This window comes from Grammomys surdaster, unplaced genomic scaffold (genome assembly GCF_004785775.1).
Source record: "Grammomys surdaster isolate TR1022 unplaced genomic scaffold, NIH_TR_1.0 100, whole genome shotgun sequence".
Lineage (NCBI taxonomy): Eukaryota > Metazoa > Chordata > Mammalia > Rodentia > Muridae > Grammomys > Grammomys surdaster.
Genome location: NW_021604579.1, coordinates 622,265 through 645,037, shown reverse-complemented (window position 1 = coordinate 645,037; position 22,773 = coordinate 622,265). Strand labels below are relative to the sequence as shown.

Below are 22,773 nucleotides of genomic sequence, written 5' to 3'. Positions count from 1 at the left end.
AGAAGTCTGTGGTCGCCGCCTCACCTTTGCTTTGGCGGGTTATCCAGAGAGGCCTGAGGACCGCGGTGCTATACCGCGGATATATAGTCTGGGTAAACCGGGTCATAGAAGTATTTAGCGGGAACTGACAGGGTAGACCCCATCCCCACCTAGAAGTAGCTAGGAAGGATGAGAGAGGCTCTAAAAGTTACTTTTTCTTCTATTTAGTGCCGTTCAAAGGTTAAATGTGGCTCTCCAGGATAACTAGCCAAACGGGGCATTTAGGGTTGTTTTGTTTGCCTTGGAAAGTTCTGACTTGGGGAATATTAGAGATGAAAATGACATTAGTTATTAGGATCTTTCTTTCTTTCTTTTCTTTTCTTTTTTCTTTTTTTTTTTTTTTTTAGGATTTTTCATTTACACATTTCCTCTCATCCCCCTACCCCCAAGTGAAGTCAGAGGAGGCATTTACCTGTGTGTCCTGGGACTGCATTTCTAACCTCAAATAGGCGGGCTTGGTGGCCACTGCCTTTAAGCCCAGCAAGACCTTGTTTTAGAGACACACACACACACACACACACACACACACATCACAGCTCAGTACCATTTTTTGCCTTGGAATTCATCAGAGGAATGGGGTCACTGTGGCTCCTGTTAATACACTGACTTTACTTGAAAGGTGAAGTCAGAATTTTTTTCACCAAAAAGTAAATATGATTTACTTAATAGTTTCTATGAACTAACGTTGCCAATTTGTATAATTATTATTTATGGTGAATTGTGATAAATCTGTAGCTCCAACTAATATATAGCTCCAAATTAAACTATAATGCTAAAGATGTTGAGATTAAGGTTTCAAATTTCTCAACTATGACTAAATTCATCCACATGAGAGTGATCAGTAGAAGTCACTTGACAAAATGAATTGCTTCAATATAATAGGATCACAAATTCTTCAGCAACCAAATGTTCTTTGGGGATTTTTTGCTTTCAGTAAAATTAATGGTGCACCTGATTGAACTGTCAGCTGAACTTTGAGTTTTGTTCGAGGGCCTGGGGAATATTGTATACTTGATAGGCTGTGAGGCAAATGGCATGAAAACAGGAATCACAGGCAAGGAGAGACAGAGGTCTCTAACAAGTGCCACCTCCTCAGCCAGAAGGTCTGAGGAGGCGGTGGCTTGTTCCCTGTCCTCCTTTTCTATGGCTGGTTTGATGTCCTGTACCAGAACCCATCGTGGTGTTGTGGAGCCCTGTGAAAAAAACACAAGCATATCCTCACCCATGTCAGCAAAGGGGTGGGTGACTGCCATTATGATGTTAGGGGATATCTCCATTGTACCAATGGAAGACTGGTATTCCTGGGTAGGAAAGCCCAATGTTTATAGTCAGGGCTTAATCCTGGATCATCAAATGTGAGGAAGTTTAGGTGAAACAAGGCCTCTGCCAGGGCCAGGTGAGGGTCACATTTGGACTCGGGAGGTAAACTGAGTCAGGAACTCCTCTGGAGTCCAACTGGACCTTTCTACTATTGCCTGGCTTTGAGGATTATAGGGAATCCTAAAAATATGAGGCAGAAAACTCATTGAATTGTTGAGAGGCATAGGCAGGGTCATTATCTGTCTTCGGAGCCCAAGGCACACTCATAACCAGCATAGCCGATTTCATTGCCTTGACGGCCTGGGAGGCTCTTTCTCCCGTCAAGGCCTCAGCATATACAGAGGAGCAGCAAGTATGTACAATAACGTGTACATATCTCAGCTTACCAGAAGAGGGATAGTGAGTCAAGTCCATCTGCCAAGTAGCATTGAGGAGTAACCCTCTTGGGTTGACATCTCCCCTAATTGAGGGGCCCCCATGACACAAGCAGGGCGCAGGTAGCACAAGATCTTGCAAGATGTTTTAATTGTTCTATGGATAATCTGGCGAGAGCTTGTGTAAATTTTATGAGGAAAGGTGACATCGTTGATGCAATGTTCTCACCTGTTCCAAGAGCCCCTGGTCAGCAGTCATCAAGTCGGTCATCTCATTGCCCTGGGAGCCTGGAGTGAGATCTGGTGTGAGAAATGAACCATGGGTGTGCTTTCTTCTCAAGAGCTCCTTGAAGGGACTTCATAAGGATGTGTATGGGACTGTTCTGAACTTTCATGTAGGAGAATGATAGTGTTCAAATAGCCTGTATTGCATAGCGGCTGTCCAAAAATATGACAGGCTCAGCCTGACAGAGTTCAAAGATCCTCAGAAGCCCCAACAACTCCCCTCATTGGACTGATCTAGGGTTTGGAATGATGTAACATCCTTCAAGCCTGGTCTATGTAGTAATATCCATATCTTTATTTCCATCAGAAAAGGCCACAGTGGCCTTAGGGATTGGGCTAGACTTGGGTAGGCTGTAGGGCTTAATTTCAATAGATAAATGGGGAAGGGCCACCAGGTGGTTATCTGGGGATGGGTGGCTATCAAGAGTGCCTGTCATCATTTCTTGAAAACCAAGGGAATCTGCCCATAGAGTTTGAGAGTGTTTAAGAGAAAAGGGTAGTATTATCTTATCAGGTTTCTTATTATAGGTTCCTCTTGCCAAGCCCCTCACCTTAACAGCAAGTTTAAAGGTGATTTCATATTTGAAGGTTACCTTATGTAGATCTAACTGAGCTTGGTGCAACCACATAAGAGGGCCATTTTGCCACAGGGCTCCTAGGACTCCCTCTGTAGTCCACATAATTACTGTCAGCAAAGGCCTCAAAGGGTTATGTCTATTAAGGCTTGTGTCAGACAAGCAGGTCATTATCTTCTGCTGGAGTCTCTTAGCGTCCTGGATAAAGGTGATCTTAGTCGACGGGCTATCAGGGCTCTCCAATAGGGAGAAGAGATTTCTCATCTCTTGGTCAGGGATCAGAAGAAATGGCTTTAACCAATTAACAGTCTCACACAGTTGTTGAAGCCCCACAAGGGAGTAGGTCACTTTCCAAGAAACAGAGAAAGCCAGGGGGATATAATCTGCTTAGAAATAGAGAATCCCAAAAAGGCATACGGGAGGAGACTGAATTTTTTCAGGGGGCAGTCCACAGGTTAAGCTCTTTTAAGTCTTTTAGTAGATGTTCAGTAGCTCCTTGTAAAAGAGATGAATCAGGATGTGGCAGCATAATGTCGTTCATATAGTGGACAGTCAATATATCTTTAGGGACTACCCATAGTACCTCAGCCACAAAAAGCTGGCAGATGATGGAACTATTGTTTATTTCCTGTAGGAGGACTGTCCATTGGTATCTCTTAGTTGGTTTTTGTGTATTAAGTTCCCACACTGTAAAGGCAAAGCAGCATCTGTCCTGAGAAGACACCATGATGAGACAGTCCCACCTGAGTAGTCCCCATTTTCCATTTGTTCATTGATAGCTCCCAGATCTTAATATAGACTCAGATCTGATCTCTCAGATCAGAGTCTATATTTTCCTGACTTCTTTTTTTTATGACAAAGATGGGAGCACTGTGTCTACTGGTCGAGGGTTCTAAGTGGCCAAATATATTGTTCCTCAACCAGTTCTTTGAATGTGGACAATTTTGGTTCAATGATTGGCCACTGATCTACCCAGATAGTGACATGTGATAGCCAGGCCTGTGGTATGGGGTCAGGTTCCATGATTGCAGGAGGCCCTGGGTGGGCAGTATCTCTTAGACTTGGGGACAATCTCCTTTTAGGTGGCCTATTAGGCCCAATTGTTCATGTTCCATGATGTCATCAAAGAAGGCCTAATTGTATGTTTTAAGAATGACACCCATAACCTCTAATATGTCCCTGCCCCCAAAGTGTGCAAGGGACAACAGCAACAATGGAATCTCATCTAACTGTACAGTCACCATGGGTGAATGTGGAAACATGGGGAGAGTTTAATATACAGTAGGCTTGGAGCAGTCCCCTCTTATTGACAGGGCTGAGGGGTGCCCCTTTTGGAGTTAAAATAATCTCCGAGTTTATCAGAGTTCTGAGACCTGCAGTCTTGTGCCCAGTGAAATCCTTTATTACAGCCAGGGCACTATGTTCTTGGCCTAGGGTTAAGGGCAGTCCCTACAGAGATGTCCTGTCTTTCTGCAGCCCCAGTAGGAGTCAGGGTGCTACAGGGCCTGCCCCAGGGTCAAGGTCTCTGGTGGCTACTACTCATTTATGAAGGTCATCATTATGGACTGCTGCCACCACTTAGCGTGCTGGGGTGTTATGAACCTCCCAAGCCACCTGTTTAACAAGCATGTCTGGAGTGTGTCCCCAGTCGACCCTTCCTTCCACTGCCTCAGGAGCCCTCGTGAGAAAGTCTAAAATGGACTCGCTTGACTGTTGTACAAGGTTATGGAAATAGGCAGAGAGCTGTCTGGGAGTGCAGGCCTTAAGGGCCTTGAAAGACAGATTGGCCACCTGGTTGAGGTAGGTGTGTTGGTGAATAGTAACTCTCAACAGCTGGAGGCTTTGTTAGAATTCTTCTGAATCACCATTAATGTTATTTTTTATGTATAGTTAATTAAAATGACGTGATTATAAATTAGAATTCTTCTGATTATCATTGCAATATTCATAAATAGCTGATCAAACTAAAATACTTTTGATAACATATAAACATAAATTGTAAATTTATATCATCAGTCTGTTAGTGAGCTGGATATGCTGGGACAAATGATAGTTTATAAAAATAAGAGCATATTTAGGGGTGGAAAGATGACTCAGCTGTTAAGAGCACAGTTGCTCTTGCAGAGGACCCAGGTTTGATTTCTAGTGCCCACATGGGAACTTACAGCCACCTGTGACTCTAATCCTAGGATATCCAATAACTTCTTTTGGCCTCTATGGACACCAGGAAAACAAGTGATTACAGACATGCAGGCAATAATACCCCCAACTCCTTTCTCCACCCGACACACACACACACACACACACACACACACACACACACACACACACACTCCAGGCCATGCTGGGTTACCTAGTGAAACCTTGCTTAAAAAAACAACCCACCCCCACCATGTTCTCCTTTATGCACGCTCTCACCTTTACTCACCTCTGAGTAATTCAGGGGTCCCCAGACTGCATACATTTCTTATGAAAAGGACCAGCTTGAGACAGCCTATTTGCAAAGCATGGCCCTCTGTGACTGGCTTCTCCAGTGTCTTCAGCATGGACCTCAAAGTCACAGCCCTGACCACCCTCTCTCCTTTCTCCATCTGCTTCCACTCCATTCTGGCTATCTTGCATTACCATGAGGTCCCAAGCCTGCTGAATCAGCACTATACCTGTTTGTGCCAGGCAAATGTCTTACCACCAAGCCACAGAACCTGTCCTTGGTGACATTTCCAGCTATCATTATCCCACATTACCCACTGCACACAAAGTAGATGCTGGGTCCTGCTGAAGAGGGAACCAGATCTTTGCAGGGTGATTTCAATATAGTTCTCTATTTTATTGATACACCACTGCACACATGAGGGAAGCAGTGCTTTTCTGGAAAAGATTGGAGTTCATCACATTTCAGATGTGGAAGTAAACCCTGACGTGGGCAAGGGACTCTGGCAGTCAGAGCAGCTGCAGTAGGGCTCAGAGGAGCAGTCCCGCTTCACAGCAGGTTTCTGGGCAACGATCATCCCCTCCAGGTCTCTCACTTTGTTTTCCACCATCTGAAGCTTTTTCAAAATTTTCTCTTGCAGACCCAACGACAAGAAGATATTACTATTGTCTTGAATCTGGCGACCGCTTCCTTCTGGGTTGGCCAGCAAAGCCTGAAAAAAGTCTGAGCCCTTCTTGTAAAGTTGGTAGAGTGTGATCACAAACACCACTACTTTCTAAAACGAAACAAGAGTGTTACTTGGTCATATGTGTGAAAAGTCACAGTTAGCTACAGAGCCAAAACAGAATAAAGATCTAGTAACAACCACCCCTCATTCCCAAGCCAAGCTCTCCCTTCAACAGAACATCTTCACACCTACTTTTAATTATTTTAAAAATATTTTAAAGATATACCTTATTATTTTATGGGTATTAGTGTTCTGCTTTCATGTATATAAATATACCACTTACATGCCTAGTTGGTGCCCAAGGAGGCCAAAAGAGAAGTTTGTATCTCCTGGAACTGGAGTTACAGATGGTTGTGAGCTCCTGTGTGGATGCTTGGAATCAGATCTGGGTTCTGGGGGACAGTAGCCAATGCTCTTATCTTTGCTGAGTCGTCTCTCCAGCCTCCATACTTTGAAATCTTTTGATCAAAAGATTTACCATCAACTTACAAACTGGAGTGTTAGACATGTCAGAGATTTAACTTGTATTTAGTTAATAAAAGCATGATAAGGGATTGGAGAGATGGCTCAGCACTTAAGAGCACTGGTTGCTCTTCCAGAGGTCCTGAGTTCAATTCTCAACAACTACATGGTAACTTACAACCATCCATAATGAGTTCTGATGCCCTCTTCTGCCATGCAGGAATACATGCAGACAGTACACTCATATAATAAAATAAATAAATCTTTTTTAAAAGAAAGAAAATAAATAAAAAGCATAATGTTAAATGCCATTTTCTCAAAGTCTGTTACCATGTGGTGGGTTCTGTGTCAGAAGTTAGCTTGCTAGCTTATGAGCTATTCATGCAGGAGAACCCAGAACTAGATACTTTCCAATGTGGACTCTGTCAATGTTCAAGACCACAGATTGAAACTGATAAAATCAGGACTGGGGTCCAGGAATTCTCCCAAGCATCGAGGTCTAAAAAAGTAGATTTACTGATTGTGCTGGATAGTTTTATGTCAACTTGGCACAAGTCATCTGAGAAGAGAGTCCCGACTGAGAAAGTGCCTCCATATGATGGAGCTGTAGTCAAGCCTGTAGGTCATTTTCTTAGTTGATGATGGATAGGGGAGGGTCCAGTTCTGTTGTGGGTGGGACCATCCATGGGTTGGTAGTCCTGGGTTCTATAAGAAAGCAGGCTGAGCAAGCCATGAGGAGCAAGCCAGTAAGCAGCACCGCTCCATGTCCTCTGCATCAGCTCCTGCCTCCAAGTTCCTGCCCTGCTTGAGCTCCTGTCCTTATTTCATTCCATGATGGAACAGCGATGTGGAAATATAAGGCAAATATACTTTTTCCTTCTAGGTTGGTTTGGTCGTGGTGTTTCATCACAGAAATAGTAACCCTGACTAAGACATTGGTCTTGAAAACACTGCTTTAATATGTTATGACAGGTTCCTGGTAGGATTAGAATAAAATTTCCTCCCTTATAGCAGTCAACCCTGCTTATTGAATATACATAGGCTAAGATATACATTCTATCACTTTTAAGCTTCATAATAGTCCTACAAAGCAGCACTTTTAGCAAGCCCATTTTACAGATAAGAAAACTTGGGTAGGAGTTAAATGAGTGATCTCAGTTCAGAGCACATAGTCCACCAAAAATATATACCAAGCAGTCAGACTTCTGAGTCCACAGCGTTACTTACTCTGTTGTGTTGCTCCATTTTGCTTGTGTGTCTCCCCGACCCCATTTTTCTGCTCCTTTACAGATAGGTTTTCATTTATCCAAGGCTGACCCTGCAATTTGCTCTGTAGCAGAGGATGACCTTGAATTTCCAATCATCCTACCCCCCCATCTTCCAAATGATGGAATATAGTCATTCATCACCCTACCTGATTTCTGTTTTTGTGGTTTTGCCTAAAGTGTCCAAGTATTCAATCATCTCTCTCATTGCACTAAACTAGAAAGTGTGTGTTCTTACTTTACATTCTTATTAGATAACTGAAATGTGTCTATGTGTGTGTGCATACGTAATCCTATATTGATAACTTACGTTTATTTGTTGGATTCTACTATATGAGATTTTGAATAAAAATTAAATTTGAAATGCTAAAAATGAGGTCCAAACTCCAGCCTTGCCAGCTCTAACGAAACCATATGAATTTGGGTAGGAATCAAGTTTCTCCACTTCCAAAGTGGACATGATAATCCCTGGCCTGTCCATCATGTAGGGCTTTCTGAAGTTAGACTTCAGATTCAACCATGATTTCTAATGAAAAAAAAAACACTATAAAGTGATCCAGTAATAGTGCCTCTGTATACTCATGAAAACAACCCTTTAAGAAAGCTCTCAGGATTGTCTACAATTCCAACATTTGGTAGGTGAAGTGATGAAGAAAAGAAGTCTAAAGTCCCTTCACTGTCTAGTGAAATCTGAGGTCAGCCTAAGGTACAGAATTCCTTCTTGACAAAACAGAACAAAAGCTCTCCTTAAGTTCTATCTTCTTAAATTTCCATTGAGCCTCCACACACCTCATTTCCCACAGAGCCTCCACACACCCCACTTTCCTCACTTCTCATGTGAAAAACTCCATCTCATGGAGTTAAGATTTTCCATAGCTCTGAGGACCACCTTATAAATGAGCTATTATCATTGAGGGTTAAACAAAATTATACAAATTTCAAATGTCCCTTAAAATCCCAGTGTTTTAAACTTATATTTCCCCTAATGAGCCCTTATGTTTCTGGGGACTTAGCTTGTTAATACATAATAACAAAATGAACTGGGATAACAATTCACACAACTCCTTAACAGTTAAACAGCAGAAACATTAACATGACTAGCAGTAATAAAACACACACACACACACACACACACACACACACACACACACAACTTGTCCAAAACAATTTTTGAGACAAGGCTTCATTGTGTAGCCCTGGCCATCCTGGAACTCATTCTGTAGACTAGGCTGTCCTCAAGCTCAGGAATCTACCTGCTTTTGTTCCCCCAAGTGTTGGGATTAAAGGGATGTGCCACCACCACCCAGCCAAATCTATCTTATATTAAAGCCAAGCCAAATACCATTGTGAGAAAAAGTATTTTTGCTCACATCCTAATTGGTGGAGGTTTTCAAGAACAGTGTAGTTTCAATCAACTCAAGAAACAGAGACAATGGCTTACCCCCCGACCACTTACATGAACTTTTAAAACTAAGTAACAGCAATATAAAAGACAGGTTACCAAAATAAAATTTTAAGTCAGGATTGGTGGTGTTTGTTGTCTTAGCCCTTGGTGGTGGAGATTTGGGTTGAGGGCTTAGTGAAGCAGGAGGATCATAAACTTGAAGTCAGCCCCATTCTACAAGGCCAGCCTAAGGTACACCCCTGTCTTAGAACAGCAAAACCCAACAAATACCCTGCAAAAGACTTAAATTTCTCTATAAGTATACAACCTGAATTGACCGAATGCTTCGTTTCCATAAGGCAAATAATCCAATTGCCAACAAAGTCAAAAAGGAAATCCCAAGGATGATTTGCACAGCTGGAGCGAGATTATCTAGTATTCCCAAGTTTGTTGGCTGAGGCACACTAGTAGTCTCTCCCATAAAAGTTGCTTGTAACCAATTCCATATTGAGCTGCGAGCAAAAGCATTTAAGAGGTTGTCCCAAGAAGAAGTTGTAGTTGGAAATGTTGGCATTTTAAAACAGCAGCTCCAGGAACTACATGTGCAGAGACTTCAGGAATCTAGACATAAATTAGGGAAAGTGGTCAGGGGGTTGAGGCATTCTGGAGCCGTTATGAGCTGTGCTTTGTGATGTCACTATCCTAAGGCTCAGCCTCATCAGTGTTCACTCAAGAGCAAGCAGGTACAGGCCTGTGTTTTCAGCTCATGCATACTGTTTCCTCTGATCTCTGGCTCAGCAGTCTCCCATCATAGCACCTCCTACAATGACAGAAATGCCCAGTGTGTGCCTTGTCTGATATAGCAGCCAACACCACTAGAAATGGGGACAGCTTGGGTCAGGAATGTAACTCAGTTGGTAGTGTTCTTGCCTACTACACATGAAGCCCAAGGTTTGACCTCAATCACTACAAAAACAGGCCATGGTTGCTGTACTAGTTAGGTTTCTATTGCTGTCATATGACCAAAAGCAACTTGTCCTGGAAAGGGTTATTTCCCCTAGTAGATTATAGCCGTGATCAAGGGAAGTCACGGCAGGAACTTGGAAGGAACTGAAGCAGGAGCCATGAATGAGTGCCACTAGCTTCCTCCTCATGGCTTGCTCAGCTTACTTTTTGTTTTGTCTTTTCTTTTTTTAAAAAAATGTGTATGGGTATTTTGCCTGCCCATATGTCTGTGAACCATATACCTGCATAGTCCAGAAGAAGGCATTGGATCTCCTGGGACTGGAGTCACAGACATATAAGCCACCACATAGGTTCTGGGACTCCAACTCAAGTCCTTCAAGTAGCTAATGTTCTTAATGGCTGAGCTATCTATCTCTCCACCCCCTCAGCCTGCTTTCTTACATGACCCAGGACCATTTGTTGAGGAGTGGCATTTCTCAGTGTGAGCTGGCCCTTCTCACATCACTCATCAATCAAAAAATGTCCCCAGACTTACCTACAGGTCAACCTGATAAAAGTATTTTCTTAGTTGACATTTCTTCTACCCATATGACCCTAGCTTGTTACAAGTTGAAAAACAAAACCAACCAACTAACCAACCAACCAAAAAAACTAGCCAACATATAATCTCAGTGCTAATGAAGGTGTAAGTAGGAGTCTGAAATTCAAAGTCATCCTAGGATACATAAAAATCACAAGGCCAGAAAGGGCTACATGAGACCCAACCTCAAAACAACAAAAGGTGTACAGTGTTACAGAAGACCTCGTTTTTACCTTTCAGTTTTATTTAAATTTAAGTACCCACATGAGTCCTCTTAGATAGTGTCCATATAGAACCTTTTCGGTACTTCTGTACAGGGAACAGTTACTTTCTGCCGGATGAGAAAGCCCAAGTCCATTAAGGTTGAGAGGAACTGGGAAATAAGATTTAGAAAGGGCTTTTATTGGGGGGGGGCACAGAGGCCCTTGTAGTCACAGAGAAGCATTACTCATCTGTTTGCTTGCTTGCTTTTTGTTTACATGGTTTTTTGTTTGTTTTTCCCTAATAGCAGAAATAACTCAATATCAGTGGTCCCTTCATGGGAGAAAAAAAAATTGAAACAAGCTCAACTTCTAGTATAGACACAATCTCAACCAGGGCATAAAGCATTCAGCCCACGCTGTTTCAATTTCCAGAGGTTATTAGTCATTAATTATATGGAGGATATCCTCTTCACCAGATCATCTAATTAATGCTTAAATAAATGCTTAATTTGTTTAGACTAATCAATTACTTAATTAAATAGACTAAAAGAGAAAATTTCAGAATTTTGAACCCTTTTTTTTTGAGACAAAGTTTATTTTGTGTGACCCTGACTGTGCAGGAACTAGACCAGGCTAGCCATGAACCCACAGGGATCCTTCTGCCTCTGCCTCCCAAGTGCTGGGATTAAAGGCATATGCCACCATGCCTAGCCTTTAGGTATGCTTTTAAATGTTTATCACTACTGAGGATTTGGCTCTTCTCCTTAAGTTGCTTTCTGGAAACGCTTGGTTAATTTCTATGAAAATATAACACCTGAAAGAGAGCAGGTTATTAGCTTATTAGGTAATGTGGCTGCTAAGACAGTAGCTCTTAGAAATAATCTCTTACTGATAAAGAGTCTACAAAAATTATTTTTCCACTAAATAAAATTCAGATAAATTATTTGCTCCACAATGCTAATAGTTGGCAGGTCATGTTAACATGTTACTTGGGATCTATAAAAAATTTTTTTTCTTTTTAAGATTTTATAGAACTGCTCCTTGGGTATTGCCTAAACTTGCATCTTTTGTTTGTTTGTTTTGTTTTTTGTTTTTCGAGACAGGGTTTCTCTGTGTAGCCTTGGCTGTCTTGGAACTCACTCTGTAGACAGGCTGGCCTCGAACTCAGAAATCCGCCTGCCTCTGCCTCCCAAGTGCTGGGATTAAAGGCGTGCGCCACCACTGCCCTAAACTTACATCTTAAAAGCCTATATAGATTGCTTTTAATATTTTTATAGATGCTTCTTGAAAAGGACAAAGAACATATTTACATTCAAATTCCCTATGCTCCTACTGACTCACTCTGAGTTATATAGCACAAAAGTTTAAACTTGTAATCAGTCAGCTTTTATTAGATAGTTATCAGCCATTTAATATTTTAACTTGACTACTGATTATTTAAGTTTGGATGATATTTTATTGGATGGACTAAGAAGAATCAGAATCTTACAGTTATAATGGATAGTTTTTAAATCCCTAGTTTTTACATCCTCACCCAAAATGAGTATCTTTAAGGAAGACTGAGGCTCAACATTAACTGACCTCATCTCATCTGAAGGATGAGATGCACCAAGAATGGAAAGCGACCTAACTCAAGAGGAAAATAATACTGCAGAAGATTGTAAATGTAGGAAGGATATAGTGGAAGGAAACATTTGGAATGAGGGACTTGAGAATGGAGACTAGTTAACAGAAGTAGTTTAGAGATAGAAATGTGGAGGAGACAAAGTGTACAAAAGCTGTTAGGGTCCACAAATAACTGAAGGAAGACGCCAGACTCAAATAGTGTGCAAAGGTAAGAGAGTGCTTATTCTGCAGAAATTACCAGCATACAGGGGTCAACCATTCATCAAAATGGTGACCCCAGTCAAAGGCATACAAGCCTTTTATAGAAAACTAGGGGGATTTTAGCAAAGGTTGGGTAATCTAAAACTTGATTACTGGGTGCTGGAGAAGTTACATGGGTCAGTTTCTGACTGGCTGCTATGTTTGTTTCATTATATTTTGTGAGGTCTTGAGGAAATTCCAGGAACCAGCTTAGCTCTGAGCTTATGCTCCCTTGGTCAGAGCCATCCATGATCGACAGCTCATTGTCAGCAGCACCCTCTGACAAGCCCAATCTTCTTCCCTGGGGAACCAAAACTTTTCTATTCCCAAGGTTTTTATTTCTTAGGGCACGTCTCAAGGCTTAATGCACTCCTGCATCCCAGTTTCCTTGCTTTAAAAATAACAGATAGACAGACAGACAGACAGATCTAATCTTATTGAAACATGACAGTAATACTGTATGCTGACATCTCCATCTCTAGAAAACACTAGCATGGAAAATCTACATAGGAGGAAAGCCAGGAACAGTTGTAGATATTATTGATAAAAGGTGGCACCTATAAAACTTCTTAATCCTCATGAACCTGTTAATCCCACTGGGCAAGAATACAGCTTCTACCACAATTAGAGCCAAATTTGAAGCAAGCTTGAGTTTATTGGGGAACACCCAAGAGCTGGCCAGCCACTGCCTCCTAAGTCAGATTAAAAATAGCAGCTAGGAATCCATTTCTTGGGCCCCCCTTTAAGGAGAAAAATCACAAGTGGTTGCAAAGCAGTTTTCAGAAGAGAGACCATGCCTGGGGCTATGTTGTATGACTTACTAGGGAGAGGCATTGTGTAAGCCTGTAATGCACTTTGAGCTCAGATGTACATGATAACAGAGAGGGTCTGAGACACCGCCATATTTTCAGATGTCAAGCCAATGTCCATTCACTACTACTTATGCATTGGAAGTTTGGAATACTGTTTAAAATTTGTCTTTATGCTGTATAAAACAATGCCTTTTATAAAGGATAAGCTCTTGCGAGCAACCTTTAACTTTCTCCCTTGCCAGAGTCTGACCTTTTATCAGACAAGGGAGAGCATAAAGTGAAAAAACAAACAACATCCATTTAACTAGCAATAGTTATTAAGTTTTAAAGATTTAAACTTAAGGCTTTTAAGATTTGGTATCTTTAAAATTTAGAACAATATTAATTATGAGCTTAAGAAGTGTGGTGGTTTGAACGTGCTTGGCCCAGGGAGTGGCACTATTAGGAGGTGTGGCCTTGTTGGAAGAAGTGTATCACTGTAGGCATGAGTTTTAAGAACCTCATCATGTCTGCCTGGAAGCCAGTCTTCTCCTAGAAGCCTTCAGAATAAGAGGTGGGACTCTCAGCTCCTCCAGCCCTACATCTGCCAGGACACTGCCATGCTCCCACCTTGATGGTAATGGACTAAACCTCTGAACCTGTAAGCCACCCCCAATTAAATGTTGTCTGTTCACAGCAATAAAACCCTAAGTAAGACAAGAAGACTTACTATATATTCAGCTGGCTGATTGGAGTTAAGAGCAGCCTAGATGAAATATAGTAAGTAGTAAGCAATAATACAAGGTTATTGATAGAAAAGTAGATTTTAATCTCATAGAGGGTAGATATCTGCCCAAGCTCTAGTGCTGATTATGGCTTATTGTAAATGTAAAGGTTGTGTGAATTAGAAACTTCTAGTTCTTTGGAAAGTTAGTTATGTCAAATGATGTTTGACTGGGGCACACCATTGAAAGGATGTCTTGCTAAAGCAAATATGTGAGAGACTGTTTTACTGAAGCAGACACAGGTGAAAGGATGCTTGAATATAGTGAACACCTGAAATGATGCTTGATGAAGGAATACAAATATGACTCCACAGGCAGTGGGAGAGAAGCACTGAGTATTGGTTTGGTTTGCTAGGCCTCACTATTCTTCACTAACAACACACATGTATTGGTTCTCCTTACATAGCATTGTTGAGCTCAATTTGTGGTAATGCAGCCATTGAAAGAAACTTTCCCAAGAACTGCCTGTGGGGTTTCTATGGTAGCTTGCGACCTCCAGAGCCTTGCCTTTGGCCATTTGGCGAGCCTGGTAGTTTCTTCAGGATTGAACTACAGTTCCTTGGTGTCTGCTTGCTGAAAGGACTGGTCTGTAGCTGCTAAGTTGTATTTAGTGTTTGCTACAGGACTGAACTGCTGTCAAAGACGATTGAGCTTGCCTCAAAAGAACTATTGCTGAACAGATCCACTTCTCCCACATCCTAATAACTTTTGTCTTCCATTACCTCTGCTGGGTGGTGGGCTAGAGGAGAGATCGAATCTTTATTAAAAGTAGGTTGTAAAAATTTATGCCTACAGTTGTGTGTCTTTTATCTTGGAATTAAATGGTCAAAGGCTGGGTAGAAACTCTGGGTCAGGATCAAATAATGTCTACAACATTATGCTTGTGTTTTTCAGAAAATAAAGTACCAGATGGCTCCTGATCTGAGGCATTCGACCAGGTCATCCAGAGACCACTGGACAGATAAAAGGTATAAAACATCTGACCAGGACATCCAGAGAACACCAGATGAATGAAACATCTGAAGGCAGATGACAAAGCCCTCAAGAGGAGATGTCCCAGGAGGGAGAAACAGCTGATAACTTAGGGAGACATTTGGACTTTAACTCATTAAGCCAAGACTTTGAGGAAACAACAAGGAATGACCTAAAAATGACACTGTTATGCTTAATGACTCTGTAGTATGATAATTCTTATCAATACAGAATACACATGCCTTTTGACAGGGGGATAAATCTAAGATACATCTATGATAGTATGACACACCTGTGATAGGAGACATAAATATGCCTGTGATAGGAGGCAGTGTGACACACCTGTGATAGGAGGCAGTGTGACACACTTGTGATAGGAGGCAGTGTGACACACCTGTGATAGGAGACAGTGTGACACACCTATGATGGGAGACAGTATACACCTGTGATAGGAGACAGTATGATTTTGTTTTGTCATGCTAAGGACTGTTATAAAGGTTTATGTGGAATAGGCTCTATTACATCCATTTTCCTCACAACAAAATGTTAGGAGAAATTATAGAGATGGATGATTATAGAGATAGAGAATGGCCTTTGGCTGCCTTCAGTCCTCTGTTGGCTATTCTTACAATTCTCTTATGCTTGCCTGTAGTAATTAGATTAGCTATAGAGGCAAAGCATTCAACCTTGGCCTCTATTACAGCAACTATTTTTTCTTTAAAAATAAAATTGGAATGGAGGAGATGTTGGAGACACAGAGGTCCTTGTACAAAGCATTAAGGGAAACCAGGAATGTTCAAACATACAGGTGCCTCTTCTCAATGGAGGAGATAAAATACCTGTTTTCCTGCCCAGAAGGCTGGGAGTGGATTTTGTTCATGATCTGGTGACCTTTTTGCTGTCTGTAGAGGCAGGCCTCACCTAAACATCTCAGAATGGTTATTCCAGATTCTTCCCTCCCTAGACCATTACCCACCCTGAGGGTGGATGTCACAAGTATGTTGTGGCCTGCTGACCTCTATGCTATCAGTCAAAGACCACATTCCAGTCTAGGACATTTAGGTATAGAACCCACTTTCATGGCCACATGTACTTTGTGAAGGAGTTTCTATGTAGTCACACCTTAAACTATATTGTGCATCTGTGATTGGACTGATTGTCTCCTGGAAGCCTTTCCCCAAATTGTACTGTGTTTTAAATATGCTGACATTGAAGCCCCTGGCATTAGAATCCCTGAAGTCCGATCCAGGTTGACAAAGTCAAGCTGCACTGGGTTTTCATTCTTACCTCTTCCTTTGGTTTGCTTCCCTGTCTGACACCTGCAGGGACCTCCTCAGGCTTTTTGATAAATGTGGAAAATAGTTATTTCTAAGTCATTTTATAGAATTCGTTTGTTTTTTGGGTCACCTTTAAAAAGGTTTTTATTAGCATATATTAGTTATTCATGATAATGGCCTTGACTTCCTGTCCCTTGTTCATAAGCCTCTTCACATATTTGTGCCTCATTTGCTTGTGTTTACAGAAAGGGACTCCACCTCCTTCACGAGAATTGTATTAAGAACAAATAACACAGTTTTCTACAGCATTTTGTGACAGTAGCATACTGCACAGTAACCTACATACCGTTATTAGATCAGTTATTTCCTGCCTAGTACCTATCTTAACACCAGGGTCCCCAGAAGGGTCTTATGAATTAAGGTCGTTCACATACAACTAGAACAAAGTATGAGGCCCGATTAGAAAGACAGTGAGAGCCGGGTGGTGGTGGCGCATGCCTTTAATCCCAGCACTTGGGAGGCAGAGGCAGGTGGATTTCTGAGTTCAAGGCCAGCCTGGTCTACAGAATGAGTTCCAGGACAGCCAGGGCTACACAGAGAAACCCTGTCTCAAAACAAACAAACAAACAAAAAAAAGAAAAGAAAAGAAAAGAAAAGAAAGAAAGAAAGAAAGACAGTGAGAGAGCGCTTGTGTGGGCAGCACTGAAATGATCAGTACAGGACATACCCTATCAAGGATCACATGCAAACCTGTGAAGTGTTCCACATTTTGAAAAAAACAAGACAAGCAAGAATCTAGGAATTTGCAGCAGGAGGAAGAAGAGCATAGTAAAGCGCACTGGCTGTTCTTCAAGGCACCCGCTTTCCATTCCCTGTGTGTACATGCAGGCTTGCAACATTTGTAACTCCCATTCCAAAGGATTGGATTCCCTGTTCTAGCCCCCATGGGCACTGCATACGGCATACACAGACAAATAGGCATGCAAAACACTCTGCATATAAAATTTAAAAAATTAAATGTTTACTATTTTACTCAAGTAAGGTTAACATATTACAAAAGAAGGGTTGGTTACAATAAATATTATTGGTAAAGTATTGTCAGACATACAAGCATAGAGCCACAGACACGGTAGGTTCTGATTTCTCCATTCTAGTTGACAGAGACAAAGAGCAGGAACAGAGAGAGGAGAATAAAGGAAGTCCTTATCTCCACAGCAGGGTGAGAGGGGGCAGCAAGTGTCTTGAGTTGCCAAGGGCACCTGAGGGAATCGGTTCTATGAATCATCATAGAACATGCTTCAGATGGTGTGTCTATTTTAGAGCAAAATGACTGAAGGGTTCGTAACAGATTCACAGACCTCAGCACAACTAACTGCATGTTACCATTCAGGCTATATGACTCACCTGCCAAAATGAAAACAAAGACCTAATCCATCAAAGTTCACAGTTCTGGGAAAGACTCTAAATGTATTAACATGGCTTTTTTTTTTTTTTTTTTTTGCTTCAGTAGTTCCTCTTCTGGCTAACTGTGCTTATTAACTGAAATATGTCAACCCAGACTGTGTTTTTGTGCTTAAAAGCTCACCCTGAGAAAGACTTAGGACTATGCTAGGATCCTGAATACCCAGTATAGTTACCACTGACCAGTAAAGACTTTCTATTGGCTTAAACCCATGCCTGAGCAGTTTTCTCTGGTGGATACCCCACAACAGGATTTAGAAGAGACTAATAAGTTAACCCATAGTCTACAAGTGACTGACCACAGCCAGGGTCCACTGTAGCAAGGAATAACCCAGATAAGACCTGAGATATGACTCTAACAGATCTTCCACAGGCCTGACTCCACTAAAGAATGGAGAGACAACTCAGCAGGTCAAGGGCACTTTCTGTAAAGATCTGGTAACCTGAACAGGACCTTAAAGACTATTTTTGGTATTTCTTGAGAAGTTCTTATGGTACAGGTCAAGAAAGATCTTCGAACTAATCCATCAAAGGGCTTTAATATTGTTCCTCTTACGGACTGTGAAGTCTGAGTAGAAGTAACATTATAGTGAAGTGTGTCTGCTGCTCATGGTGTGATTTTAAACTTCCAAATTCTAAGCCAAGTCCAGATGAGCCTTTGCGAGGGAGGCACACATGCATTTGCTGGGCATTGTATAGAGGAGACCGCTGTACAGAGAAGCAGTTAGTGTTTTCATTCCTGAACAATCCAGGGCTTTTGTTACACTTGCAGGTGATGAGGCCATGCAGATAAATAAAGGACTCAGTGAGCACAGATGCAACCTGAACCAAAACACAACAGCAACAATCAGAAGGAAGTGGAAGAGCTGATGGTAAGCCAGATGGCTTTGGGAATCAAGGTGGGCTTGGTAGAAGTAGATGGGGGTAGAGTTGGCTTGGGAAATAACCGGGGTAGTGGTCTGAGTGGAGAGATGAGGTGTGGAGGCCTCAGTGTGGATACAGCAGTGATGGATATGTTGGGTGTGTGATGGGCATGTTGGCCAGATGCGAAACAGTCAGGCCCATCCAGTAATAACCAAAGCCAGGGCAGCATGCAGAGGGAGCCAGATCAGCCTCTGGTTCTGGAAATAGCTCCTACCATGGTTCTAATTCTGGTGCCTGCCTTGGCTGGGAGCTGTCATCAAATGCAGGGTCAGACAGTGGCTTTGACTCTGAGGAGGGTTTAGCAGTGGCAGTGGTAACCATCCTAGCACGTCTGCCGGTCACCCGTTCGCCTCCTGCCGAGACAAAAGGTTTGCTGCCTCTTACGAGACAGAAACAGCTGCCAAGCCAAACCACAGAAGTGCACTTTCCTGAATTCCAAACCAGATATCAGAACGAGACGGATAGACACACAAAAAACACAAACAAAACCGCGGTACCCTTACCTCCCAGTGGGGTCTCAGAGATCAGGGTGGTCGCAAATCCCGGACGAGCCCCCAATGAAGACCTCCGCAGAGGGGAGACCCTCACTCAAGTCTCAGAAAGTCGCGACCACCCAGTAATCTGCTCGAGACACTGTGTACCGGAGCAATAGCGAGGTTTATTAGGGTGTGTGACAGCTAGCTGCCAGTCAATTCGTATGCCCACGCAGGAGCTGAATTGACACCGACAGCCAGTTTGAGAGGGGTTTTTAAGGGGAAAAACCACAAACCAAGGAATGAGGAGGGGGTGAGGGGGTTGCTAGGGTGGTATAACATAAAAATAGTGGAACATTCCAAAGGAACCCAACCTATGTGAGTCAGGATACGCTTATCTTTCTCAAGAATGTGGTCCTGCCCTGTTGCTTCGGCCTTGCCCTGTCACTGCGGTTCTCCGCTTGGCTAACTTGCATTCTAGCCAGTTCCCGTAACTAGCCTGTCCACATTCTTAACTTGTTTCATGGCTCGGTTTCTTCATGTCTTTATAAAGAAAGCCTAAAGAATATTTTATATGTCTAAAAAGAATTCTATATACCCAGTATCTATATTTTTTCACTCTACATCCCCCACTTCTCCTAATGATAGTTTTTAATCTTAAAAACTTAACCCCAGTTCTCCTAATGTAAATCTGATTACAGATCTTGGATTTCAGTATCTCCATAACTTCTGGTTTCTTGTCCTAAAGTTTGATATTGATGGCATAGCAATAAAAGCTGAACAGCACTAACTCTCTCTCTAACAAAGGTAACTAATCTGTTTAAGAAGCAAAAAACAGAATCAAAAGGGGACCAGTGAGGGAAAATATCAGAGTGGTAATGTTTAATTCCTGAAGCATGTCCTGAAAGGCTGCCTCATGGTTGTGCTGCACTCTATTGGCCACACGCCGCAGGGTTTCTAGTGTTCTCTGGAATGCTGCACCGGCCTCACCCAGAGGCTTCAAGTCCTTGGAGCTGGTCAACTGCTCCCATAGGTATAGCTCGTTTCTCCGCAGGCCAAACATGGTTGGACACCGCAGGTAGCTTGGTGGTGTTGAACTAGAACCGCGTCTCTCAACTGGTGTGGCACACTTGGGTCTCCAGTCTCATAGGCCCCTTTCAGCTGTTCCCAGACCTTGCGTCGGACCATTTTAAGTGCTTTTATGTAGACAAACAAGGATTTAGAAAGGACAGCATCAGGATCATTCATTCCGCCTGCCCCAGTAAGTGGCAGTGGTACCCCACACAAAATCTCAAAGAGTGTAAGCTTAAATCACTTTAGAGTGTTCCACACTCAGAACAAGGCAAAGGGAAGGGGGGCTGTCCAGTCATTACCACCGGTCTCTAATGTTAATTTGGTTAAGGTCTCCTTGATTGTTCTATTTATCCTCTCTATCTGTCCTGAACTCTGGGGTTTATAAGCACAAAGTAGTTTCCAATTAATCCCCAGCTGTGTGGCCAGTCCCTAACTCACCTGGGCAACAAAGACCATTAACAGACCCAGTTACCTTGGGTATTCCAAACCTTGGAAAGATTTCTTCCAGGATCTTCTTTCCATTTTTTTGCCAGCTTGACTTCTGTGAAGTCCATCTCCCAGTAAGCTCCGGGCCGGTCGCCCCTCAGTCTCTTCCCATTGGTTAAGGCACAAGCTCTATAGTTTCTCACCACAGCTTTCACCAAATCAGACAGTCCTTCTTCTTGTGGGAGGATTAATTTACCATCTCAGGTTTTATTACCCCATAAGGGGTTTCAGAGTGAAAGCCCAACTTGTCCATCACTTGATGGTCGTCGGTGGCATATCTGAAACTGGTGTCTCGAGTGTCAGAATAGTCTCTGGAACCCTTAACTGCTAGAATCATTGCTCCCTGGGCAGCTTTCTTGGCAGCCATGTCAGCCATCTGATTTCTTTTTGCAACAGTGTCCTGAGCCCTTTGGTTTTGGTTTAAAGAGGCTCAGTATTTCTGCAGTTGTCATCAGCCCTCTTTGTCTGTAGACTGTACCATGTATATGAGCCATGGCAAAGGCATATCGGTACTCGCTTTCCATCTGCCACTGAATCTCCCACCATTCGCTTACCTTCCACCACAGAACTGTTCTCATCTGTATATTAGTTCAGACTTCCTGGCCAGGGCTGGTCCTTCAGGTCATTCCAAGTACCTGTTTCTTCTGCCAGGATATCAACACAGTGATGGACAGGAGAAGAGTCGTCAGTCACAGGCAGCAAGGTGGCAGGATTCAAGATGGCCGGGGGTGCAAAGATCATCCTTTCAGTCAACAACAGGCTCTGATAGTGCATCATGTGAGCATTAGTCATCCATCGGTCAGGGGGCTAACGGATAGTTGATGCTGCCAAAAATCCTCTCTGGTGGGAGTGAACTGAGGAGGTTAAGTGTCTTGTACTCTCTTATTGACTTTTCTTAGTTCTTGTACTGGCTTGTAATCATTAGTGTATGGCTTCTTCAGTTTCAAACCAAACTTTTGGGAATTCTGCTAGCCATTCACTGATATCTGGGGCTTCCGCCTTCATCACCCAGGTTCTCTGTCTGTCTAAGTCCTATCCTATCTCTTGTCTTTCTCTCCTGCACTGCGGCCAGAATCCTTCCTGCCTGCAATCTCGCCTGCCTTTTCTCTCTTTTCTTTTTCTCTCTCTCTTTCTCTTTCTTTCTTTCTTTCTTCCTTTCTTTCTTTCTTCCTTTCTTTCCCTCTTATAGTACACTTTCTCTGCCTCCTTAACTAAATCTTCCAGTAACCTCTCAAGAGACACAGACAGTGGCTCGTTTGGTCCCTGAAGGACTTCTCTTACCTTGGCCAAATTGGTGGGCCATCTCGCTGCCCTTGGAGACCTGCTAGAGCCCGATGGTAGACCACCAGCCACCCCCCCTTTTTTTTGATTTAGCTAATAGTTTTATTTATTTATTTATTTATTATTTATTTATTTTTTTTATTGGATGTTTTTATATTTCCTATGTTGTCCCCTTACCCCATCCCCCACCCACCCAGGAACCCCCAATCCCCTCACCCCTCCTCCTTCTTCTCTGTGGATGTAACCTCTATCTACCCCCCCACTCCCACCTCCCCACCCTCAAAATCCCCACCCCCTGGGGCATCCAGTCTTCATGCAGTCAAGGTTCTCTTCTTCCACCTATGCCCAGCAGGGCCCTCCACTCTTACATATTCAACTGAAGCGCTGGATCCCCCCCCAAGTGCTCCCAGGCTGGTGGTTTAGACCCTGGGAGCTGTGGTTGGTTGGTATTGTTGCTCTCCTCATGGTGCCGCAAATCCTTTCAGCTCTCCTTCAGTCTTCACTCTAACTCCTCTATTGAGAACCCCATGATCAGTTCAATGGCTAGTTGTGAGCATCTGCCTCTGAGTATGTCAGACTCTTGAAGACCTCTGAGGAGATATCCATATCAGGCTCTTATCAGCATGCACTTCCTGACTTCCACATCAGCCTCTACCTTTGGTGATTGCACATGGGATAGATACTCAGGTGGAGTGGTCTTGAAACGGCCCCTCCTTCAGTTTCTGTCCCTCACTTTGTCTCCATATTTGCTCCCTTGAGTAATTTGTTGCTC

The 22,773-nt window shown here is 42.7% G+C and overlaps 1 protein-coding gene across 1 annotated transcript; it reads right to left on the bottom strand.

The window, feature by feature from the left end:
• Nucleotides 1-5,395: 5,395 nt before the first annotated feature.
• Nucleotides 5,396-9,496, bottom strand: Tmco2 (transmembrane and coiled-coil domains 2). Its single transcript, XM_028784627.1, has 2 exons — nucleotides 9,191-9,496; nucleotides 5,396-5,799 (listed from the first exon to the last, which is right to left on the bottom strand). The coding sequence occupies exons 1-2, from the start codon at nucleotides 9,434-9,436 to the stop codon at nucleotides 5,482-5,484; spliced, it is 564 nt and encodes a 187-aa protein (XP_028640460.1). The 5' UTR covers nucleotides 9,437-9,496; the 3' UTR covers nucleotides 5,396-5,481.
• Between the last annotated feature and the right edge of the window lie 13,277 nt (nucleotides 9,497-22,773).